Raw genomic sequence first — 9,999 nt, 5'->3', positions numbered from 1 at the left:
ATATAATTCTTTATGTATGTATATAACTCTCCATTAACAATCCTTTCCTTTTCTTTTAACCCACAGTTTGACAATTCATTTATATGGCGTGACATGAGCAGTGAATCCAGAGGAAGAGGGTATGGACGAGGAAGAGGCTTTCAAAGTTGGCGAGGAGGAGGAGGATGGCGAGGCAGAGGAAGAGGACAAAAAGGAGACTGGAAGGGAAATGCTGGGAAGGCTGAGTCTGGTGAGTTAATTTTACTCTTATGGTGGAATAAGCAGAGTATTTTTCGGACAGCAGTGCCTATCCATGTACTATTGTGTGCAACAGCTGCTGCTCTTTGCTTACTAGTCCTCTACAGTAATTCAGAATAGTCTGAGGTGCTGCTATACCTGTACTGCTCTAGCTAAACTTACTTTAATACTTTTCAGCCCAGCCTCGATTAATTCAGTCAACATTAGACCCAGTTACTCCATACAAAGGGTGGAAGCTGTATTTCTCTGAAGGTATGGATTTTTAATTCATTTTCTATGGGAAACGATTTCTGTTTATTTTCCTGGAGTTGAGTAAATAGCAAATAGATTAGAAAAATAATTCTCAAACTTTTTACATCAGCAAGTCTCTTTTAATCCTCAGCATTTCTCGCAAGGCATCATGCACTTGTACTCTCAGACTTGTAATTGAAAACACTATATGTGTATGTGTGGGGCTGGTGCAATGTGTAGACCAGCTGTAAACCATTTACTATATCTTTGTTAACTGCTGATGGGTGAGCTGCAAATCACAATTGGGAAACCAGTGGACTGGAAAGTTGAAAAAATAAATGACTTCATTCATAAACCCTTCTAATAACCCAAAGTGCAATAAAGGAAAATATGAATTAAACATGAAAATAATTTCCTCCTTTAAAAAAATGGAGGAGCACAGAAAGAAACTCCCCTCCCTTTCTGTTCTTTCTTCCCCTCTATTTTGTCCTTTGACTGGACCTCTAGTTACTATGAAGTACTTTTTGGAATTTTGCTTTCAACCAGTGACATATGTCAGGTTGCACTTCAGGATCCAATATGTTGGTACCTTTTTAAGTACTATGACAGCTACCAGAGAAAATTTAGGGTGCATGCACAACCTAAAAGTGCTAGATAGTCCTACTCAAGGAGATGCAATGCTGCCCAGCGGTCTCTCTGTTATGAAGAGCAAGTGACTATGTGTTGTCTTTTATTCTTGTCCTGTGTCTAAAATCAGCCTAAATGAATGAGAAATTCCTGTGGGAGGTTTAAGTCTTGGAAACAAATCTGCAAAATGGAAAATGCATTCTGTCTTCATCAGACTCTTGTCAAACCCAAAACCAAAACATTGAACAAGTTCTGCTGACCTAAAACCAGAAGGCTGTTCATGAACCATAATGGAATTTGTAGTCTATTGGAAACTTAGTTATTCACAATGTTATTCACATGCATCACCTGTTGCACTTTTTTGGGTCGTGCCTCATAAGAATCCACTACATAAACTACTTTCTGCCCCTTCAACTCTGAATCACCATATTTATCTAAATCCAAAATAACTTTGGATTTAAGATACCCCCTACTTCCCCACCCCCAAATTAGATTCTGTATATGAAAACTTACAAATTTGTTATAATTTTCCAAGTGCAGAATCTAATTGGTGAAATGTCATCTTAAATTCATCCCCTGCTACTGTTGTGGCAGGCTAAGCAGAGGTAAAAGGGCCAGACCCCTGCTCTTTGTTTTCCTTGCCTGCACCCGCAACTCCTTCCCCCCATACCTGTGCCTGTTGCCCCCTTCCCCCCCCACCCCCGATAGTACAGGGGCAGGCAATTTTTTCGTGCAGAGGGTCGCTTACCAAGTTGTGACAAGCTGTCAAGGGCCACAGGGGTAGCCCTGCCCCTTGACAGGTGCCCTGCCCTCTGGTCACCATCTTGGGACCAATGTCCCAGGGCCAGCACTGGTGGTGCCCAGAGCATCTGGGCCCAGGCTGACAGGGGCCTGTGGAGCTGGACTGGGCTGCACCAGCAGGTAGAGGTGGGGAGCTGGCCTGGCTCCATAGAGCCCCTGCCAGCCGGGACCCTGTACCCCTGTGGCCCTGCTCTGGGCCCTGCTGGCACTGACCCTGGGACACGGGTACAGGCCCTGTTCCCACACCTGCTCACTCAAGTGCCCCCTCAGCCCTTCAATACAGGCGGGGTGCAGCGTGTAGCTCCAACCCCCTGCTTGCTGTCAGGGAAGGAGCTAGTGCTGAGCACAGGAAAAGCAGCCCTTTCCCCACCCTATGCCCAGAGCTCCCTGCTGCAGCCACCCGCAGCCTGCGCAAGGCTGTCCTGAGTAGGCATACTCTCCCCCAGCATTAGCTAGTCCCCTGCCCTTTGCCACACCTCCCCTTACCTGAGTTTCCCATGCTGGGGAGGCAGGGCTGGGTGGGCCCTGCTGTTGCAGGAGCTCTCCATGGCTTTCCCTGGGTCCTACTGCCCTTGGTTCCTGTCATCTTTGACAGGAACCAAGGACAGATGCAGTTTAATTTTCTAAACTTTTTTAGGGGCCCTGTGGGGCGGATAAAATGGCCCTGTGGGCCGTATCTGCCCGTGAGCCATCTTTTGCCCACCCCTGCTCTATCTGTGCCTAACCCCTGCTTCCTATCCCTTTTCTATGCTTGCTTCCCCATGCCCCCTCTTCTTACCTTTTGCTGCAGCTCTGTTCCTCTGGGGCAGTCCATCAGAAGTGGCAGCTCCTGGCTGGGCTGGGTAGCAGGTGGAGGGACTAGAGCTGGAACAGAAGGTATGGGGAGGAGACAGTTGTGGGAGACAGGGGGTGGGGGGACAGATGCAGGGACTATGGGGCAGGCTGCAGGTTCTCTCACTATGATCTCCTCTTGTATCCCCCTTGCTGCATACTCCCTTCTCCACCAAAAGAGCCATTTCAGCTCTGGCTAGGTGGTGGCTCAGCTCTGGCTTCAGCACTGAGCCCAGGGCCAAAACTAAGCTAAGTTGCCACCTGCTTCAGGCTTGTATTTGAATCCAAGATGAGGACCTTTTCCCTTCATGCTGAATGGGGGAGAGGGGGAGGACCTCATTTTACATTTGAGTAAATACAGTTTTAAAACAAGTTCTCAACTTTTTTAGATGCAAGCCTCATTTTACTCAAGGTACCCCTCCATAACTTTTGTGAATTGATGAGTACCCCATTTCAAAAAACTTATTACAGTGCTGACCTCCTTGTAGGGGGCCAGGCAGGGACGAGACTGAGCCTGCATTTAGCTGCCTATTTTCTCACACGGCGTACCGTTATCCTGGTTGAGAATCACTCTGTTAAAGTATTCCCAAAGTATTCCCTGTGTTAAACTTGTCTCCTTTACTTTGAGGATTGATCCTCATGGCTGAAAGCATGTTATATAGGTCAGAAAAAAAAGGGCTACTGAGGTTTCCTTCCTGTTTCAGACTACAAAAAAACTTAACGAAAAGAAACTATCACCCTTTTTAAGACAGGCGTCCTAGATCTGTTCTTCTTCTGCTGGGAAATAGTGCAGGGTATTGTTATGCAGTAGTCCTTTTGATTATAGCTAAAGTGCATGTATTATAGATTAGCTGGTCTTCACCAGGCCTTACTTTCTCATCTCACACTCCTTTCTCTTTTTCTGTTTATCCTTTAAGGAGTCATTACAGTACTAGTTATGTAGTGATAAGCTCTGAAAAGAATTCCATCCAGTCCTTTAGAGGAACACATCTGTGCATGAGAGAAATATGAAAAAACTGCAGGGGCAAAGCACCATAGAGTTATTTAAGTAGTTGCCTGTATTTATTTATTTTTTCCGGCTAATGTAGTTAATAATATGACGTGGTTTCTACAATAAATTTTGGTTATATAAATAAAGGATATATGATGCTGCTGTTTTTGATTAATTTCTGTGTTAATTACTAATACAACATGTATATACATCTAATCAGCTTATGATGACAGCTCTCCTTTTGTCCAGAAGATTCGAGCATTTCAAAAGTTTTTCACAAGCCGCATTGAACTTTATGACAAGGTAAAAACACACCACTATTGCTACATTCAACTCTATTAAACTCTTGTATGTTCTTTTATGTATACTAGCAAATTGCCCATCAAGCATGACGGTGGGGGAAGGCGGGGCAGGCAGGAACAGAGAGGCACCTGTGTTGCCTCGGGTTGGGGTCCGGCTTCCCCCAATTCCCTCACTTGCCACCTCTGGTTCAGGCCCGCTCCTTCCCTTCCCTATCTGCTGCTTATGGCAGAGGCTCACTCCTCTGCCACCTCCCCACCCCCGTTGCTTCAGGTCCGGTTCCCCTTCCTTCCTGTTTCCCTCCCTCTCTCCCTGTCCTCTTCCCTGCCACTGCCTTCGCCCTGCTGGCTGTTGTTGGAGTGGGGGGCCTGCTCTGACCCCTGGCTCCAAAGAGAAGGACCCTGGGCCTGCTCCAAGGAGCAGGACCTGCTCCACCCCTCAGTCCCTGCTGTCATGGGGGCACTCTGCCATGTGGAGGGTGGGAGTGAGGCCAGTGCTGTGACACCACATGCCACCACCACTTCCAAGGAGCACTGCTGGCCTTGGTCCCCCACTCCATTCTCTCCATTATGGTGGTGCTTTGGTCTCCGCTGTCCCCCTCTGCCTCCAGGGAGCAGGGACCCGGGGTGGGGAGGGGGGGCGGTGAGGCTAGCACCAGCCCCTCAGTCCCTGCTGTCATGGCAGCACCCCACTATATGTCTCTGTCTGTGCAGAGCACTCTGACTGGCTGCCAAGACAACAAATCCGAGTGCAGGTAAAGCATTACAGACAGACAGACTAAGGCTTTTATAATATTAAAATTTCAATTAACGTCTCAAAAATAATGAGTAAAGCTTTTCACATATTTTGTTTTAACCTGAAATGAGATTGTTTCATAACTAAATGTTTTATTAGGATGAAATTGAAAGAAAAGGGAGTATTCTTGTGGATTATAAAGAGCTGATGGACGATAAAGATTTAATTAAGTTGATACCAGATATATCAAATGAATTAAGAGATATGCCTCGGAAAATATTGGACTGCATGGGTCTAGCAATACATCAGGTAAATATGGGTTTCAAATGGGTGTTAAGTAACTACGTCTCAATATTTTCAAGTAGTTATCAAACTGATAAATACTCTTTTAAAAATGTTGTTATTAAAGAATACTAACAATGAGGTGTTAATTGTTAAGCTGCTTATATTGCAGTGTTAAACTGACTGATTTGGGTTTACTGAGCTAAAAATACATGTGTATCAAGCTTCTTGGGCCAGGAATTTGACCCAACTAATAACTATTATAGTATGATAAGCAGTGTCAGAAGAAAGTCCTATTTCTAAACAGCTTTTTTTTTCCTGATTTATAAAAATGTATTTCTCCATAGAAAAAAAATATTTTTCCTCTCCACCCTTTGTGTACCTTTAAAATCATATTTTTATAATATTTTGGTCTCCTCTAATGCTTCGTGACTGCTGAGCTTGCTATTATTTAACCATTTTGGTGAACTAGATTGATAATGATTCTGTGATGCATGGAGCTACTATTCCCAATGTATATATTATTTACTCATCAAGGAGCAACTAAGTTGCAGATCTTAAAGGATTTGCCCAAGGTGATGCATGAGGTCCATGGCAAAGCAGTGAATAGACCTTGGAATTCCTACTTCTTGTGTTGTAAAGTCCTATATCTTGAAACAAGTAGTTTCTTGCCATGACAGCAAACATGCCAACGGGTATGCTGACATTTAACTGTGCTAATACATACATTTCAGAGGTTACTTTTTATGAAAGCAAAGATGCTCAGCTGGATTTAAAATATGGAAGGAAAATGAATGGTTGTTGAATGGAAAAGTCCAGATCACTAAAATAATCTCCATTTACTTATTTATTAGATGTACATCCCACTCTATCCAAAATGCTCAGAGTGGCTTACAATAAATAAACACCCCACAGAGAGGATTCCACAAACAATACCCACATTGATATTCAGTGAGGCGTTCAGCAGAGTTAGGTAGAGGCTTTATCCTCCAGGATATCATGGCAAAGCTAAGTGACTAATGTGCTATCAAGCAGAATTTTCAGAAAAAGAACATCATGTTAAATGGGACCACTGTAAAAACTTTTCAACTTTTTTGTAACCCATTAGCTTGCAGCTGTCCTTTCCTAGGCTAGCATTTTTTTTTCTATCTAGGTGTTAACTAAAGACCTTGAGAGGCATGCAGCTGAACTGCAGGAGCAAGAAGGATTGCCAATTAATGAAGAACCTATAATCAATGTGCCATGTATAAATGCAAGGTTAGTTTCTTTGAAATAAAAGGTGCAGTAAACAAGTGGAGTGCCTCAGTGGTTCTGTACAGCTGTTTGCTACAACTCTGCATACCTCTTGGAATTGGCAAACCCTCCTTTTTGCATAAGTATTAGGAACTTAACCCTGCAAAGTATCTAAGGTTACAATAAGTATAAGGCTGATCCTTTGATAAACACTTTCCTCTGGCTGTGTTCTGATTTACTGCACACATTTTTAATAGATTTTAGTCCTTCATTTAAGAGATAATAAGACTTAAATAAAAATGTTGACATTTCATTTTAGGGTCTACAACTATGACCCATTGACACGACTGAAGAATGTTCGGGCTAACTGCTATGGAAAATATGTTGCTTTGCGTGGTACTGTTGTGCGGGTCAGTAACATTAAGCCTCTCTGCACCAAGATGGCTTTCATATGCAGCACGTGTCTAGGTGTTCAGAGTCTTTCACTGCCAGATGGAAAATATACCCTCCCCACAAAGGTAATATAAAATAACTTTGTCTTAAAATTTTATTGGAAAGAAATAGCAACAATATTTGAAGGAGGATGAAAGGAATAGAAGATTTCTGCAAGTTAAACTAAGTTATTGGTACATTAAAAAAATCATGTGTCCCACTGTTACTCTATATCTTCACTATGTGAATTCTCTTTTAATCATGCCCACTTTAGTTAATAGTTCTAATCTTTACAAGTACAGTTTCTTTAACTATAGCTTTTTTTTCCCTTATGTGGTTTATGAGCTGCATATAGAATGGTACTGATTTTTACCCCCTCCTCCCAGCCTTGGAATCAAATATTGTAATTTAAACTGTGCAGTAAAGAGAACTATTTGACTTAACTCAGACCTGATCATGAATTAATCCTGTTGCAGTGTCCTATTCCTGAATGCCGTGGCCGATCATTCACTGCAGATAGAAGCTCTTCTTTAACAATTACTGTGGACTGGCAGTCTATAAAGTAAGTGGCCTTTTTAAGTAAGTGTGTGTGTGTTCAAAAATTCATTTACAAAGGAATTGTTTCACCCAAATGCTGCTACACTTTATCTATTGTCCTTATTCAGTATACTAGGTTAATTCTACAGGTGCACCACTAATACATTGGTTCATATCGGATCAGTACCAATAAAAGGAAAATTGACATTATTGGCAATCTGCTGTTTTTGACCAATGTGGTTGATAATGTTGCCGATTTTAAATGCTGCATCCATGCGTGCAGCTGCTGCGTGTGGCCAGGAATCCAGCCTGGCAGTGTGGAGAGCAGTGTCCGGCGGGTAACTCAGTGCAGGGGAGGGAAAGGGGGGGGTAGGGCAGGGCAGATCACAGCCCCCACAGTGAGGGAAGAAGTGGGGTGGGGCAGGGGCAGGTGCTGCCCAGCTGGGGTGGGACTTAGGATGGAGCAGCGGGTGGCTCGTGGGGAATGGGAAGGGGGGCAGCTTCTGCCACGACTTGCACCCCCAGGGAAGGCATGAGGGACATGTGCTTCATAGATTTGCCGCAGCGGCCAACCTGGCCTTGCCCCATGCACAGACCCAGGAGGCACATGTTCCCCATGCCTCCTCCAGGGTGCATGTGGCGTGGGAAGCCAGCTCTCCCCTCCCCATCCCCGGATGAGTCGCCCAAGCTGGTTCTGATTAGCCCAACTCTCCAGCCTGTCCAGGTCTGCCTGTATCTGCAGCCTATCTTCAAGCGTGACCATGCTTCCCCATAGTTTGTCCCTTCCCCCCCAACAGACTTACTGGCTGGACGTTGCTCCAAGCTGCCAGGCTGCATATCGGCGATTGGATCAGTATTGACCAGTATGTCTAGTTTATAATTGGCCATCAGTATCAGCCCAAAAAATCTTTATCAGCACACCCCTAGTTAATTCAGATTCTTGGTTACGGCATCATTGTGATGGTCGTGCTGTAAATGTGACAGAGAATAAAGCTGTATGAGCAAAGTTGCATTACTCTGTGAACTGTCAGAATTGAAGGTTATATAAATTGTAGCAAATTTTAGGGTTAAGTCTTCACAGTTTAAAGTGGACCCGAATTGGGAAATTATTTATGGACATGTGATTTATTACTGTTCATTAACTTTCTACATCTAATCAATAAGTAAGCATTTCTTAAATTATGAGCTCTCTTTGCACCTCCAGTGGTTTGTGCTGTCTGGAATCGGCAGCACAGGAAGACTTCATCTGTGCAGTCCCACAGGAAGGAAATTGCTGAGGCAATAAAGATACCCCATAATTTGTATTTAGGATCATTTTCCTAAAGAGATCCACTTTCTTTCCTCACTTTTGTTGTATTAGCAATATTTTCTGTATTACAGCAGTGTTTATTCTGAAGAGTTTGTGATGTTCCTTTCCCTTTTTAGCAAACCTTAACTGGATGAACAAACAGAGTAATTTCAGTTTAGAGTCCCAAGACTCCAAGTTAACCTGTGTTGGAGTTTCTCTACAGTCCTGTTTCTTCAGGTTCATGGGATCATAGGAAAGTAGGGCTGGAAGGGACCTTATGAGTTCATCTATTCCAGCTCCCTTCTAAAGGCAGGATCATCCCTAACTAAATCATCTTGGCCAAGTGTCTAATCTGCTCCTGAAAGTTTCCAAGCATGGAGATTCCACAACTTCACTAGATAAACTGTTTCAGTTTCTGACCACCTTCATAGTCAGAGAGTTCTTCCTAAACTAAAATCTAAATTTCCTCTTCTGCCCCATCTCCATGTTTTTTTTTTAAAATCATCTTCAGATATTTGAAGACTTGCCATCAAATCCCTCCTCAGTTTTTTCTTTTCTCCAGACTAAATAATTATACTTCTTTCAGCCTTTCCTTACACATCATACTTCTCAGGCCCCTAATCATTTGTGTTGCTTTGCACTGAACTCTCTTAAACATGTCTACATCTTCCTTCAAGTGTGGAGACCAAAATCAAATGCAATACTCCAAGTGAGGAGGCTTCACCAATGCTGAATAAAACAGAAAAAATTACTTTTCTTGATTTGCAAGTGATATTCCTGTTAATACAACCCAGGATGCTGTTGCTCTTTTTGCAGTGAGAGCACACTGTTGGCTTATGTTTAAGCTTATGATCCACAGTAACTTTCAGGTCCTTCTCTACCGTATTACAGCCTAGCCAGTAATTTTCCAGTCTGCATTTGTGCATGCAATTATTCTGTCCCAAGTGCAGGACTTAGCACTTGGGCCTTGTTGAATCTCCTCTGATTGATTGACGGTAGGCCATATTTACAGTCTACTCAGGTCATTCTGGATCCTAGCTCTACTCTCCAGAGTATTTGCAACTCTACCCAAGTTGGTATCAAACACAGATTTGCTAAGCCTCCACTGAATCCCATCATCCAAATCATTAATGATTATGTTGAACAATACTGGACCCATGACAGACCCCTGGGAAACCGCATTTGATACCATCTCCCAACTAGACATTGAGCCATGGGTGACTACTTGTTGAGCATGATGATCTAACCAGTTTTGTGTTTACCTTACAGACCTTGGTCTAGTCTGTATTTCCTTAGCTTGTCAAGAAAAATGTCATAAGAACTGGTGTCAAAAGCCTTGCTGAAGTCAATATAAATCAAATCTGCTGCTCTCCCTCCCATCCACAGTGAACATCACCTTTATCATAGAAGCTGGCAGCAGAACTGTTCAGTTACCTACCCAATCTACAGGTGGCGGATAGAGGAATGACAGATA

The 9,999-nt window shown here is 43.3% G+C and overlaps 1 protein-coding gene across 1 annotated transcript in view; it reads left to right on the top strand.

Moving 5' to 3' along the window:
- The window catches only part of MCM8 (minichromosome maintenance 8 homologous recombination repair factor), a 34,775-nt gene that overhangs the window by 1,771 nt on the left and 23,005 nt on the right, over nt 1-9,999 (top strand). Inside the window, exons 2-8 of the mRNA XM_090051715.1 lie at nt 67-229; nt 415-489; nt 3,939-4,021; nt 4,913-5,062; nt 6,189-6,292; nt 6,588-6,786; nt 7,177-7,262. Of these exons, the coding sequence (XP_089907841.1) occupies nt 94-229; nt 415-489; nt 3,939-4,021; nt 4,913-5,062; nt 6,189-6,292; nt 6,588-6,786; nt 7,177-7,262 (833 nt within the window). The 5' untranslated portion in view covers nt 67-93. The remainder of the gene's footprint in view (nt 1-66; nt 230-414; nt 490-3,938; nt 4,022-4,912; nt 5,063-6,188; nt 6,293-6,587; nt 6,787-7,176; nt 7,263-9,999) is intronic.

The sequence above is a fragment of the Crocodylus siamensis genome, chromosome 1, assembly GCF_052110815.1.
Source record: "Crocodylus siamensis isolate JL-2025a chromosome 1, ASM5211081v1, whole genome shotgun sequence".
Classification (NCBI taxonomy): domain Eukaryota; kingdom Metazoa; phylum Chordata; order Crocodylia; family Crocodylidae; genus Crocodylus; species Crocodylus siamensis.
Note: the sequence above shows the minus strand (reverse complement) of the source record. Positions and strands in the feature narration are given on the sequence as shown.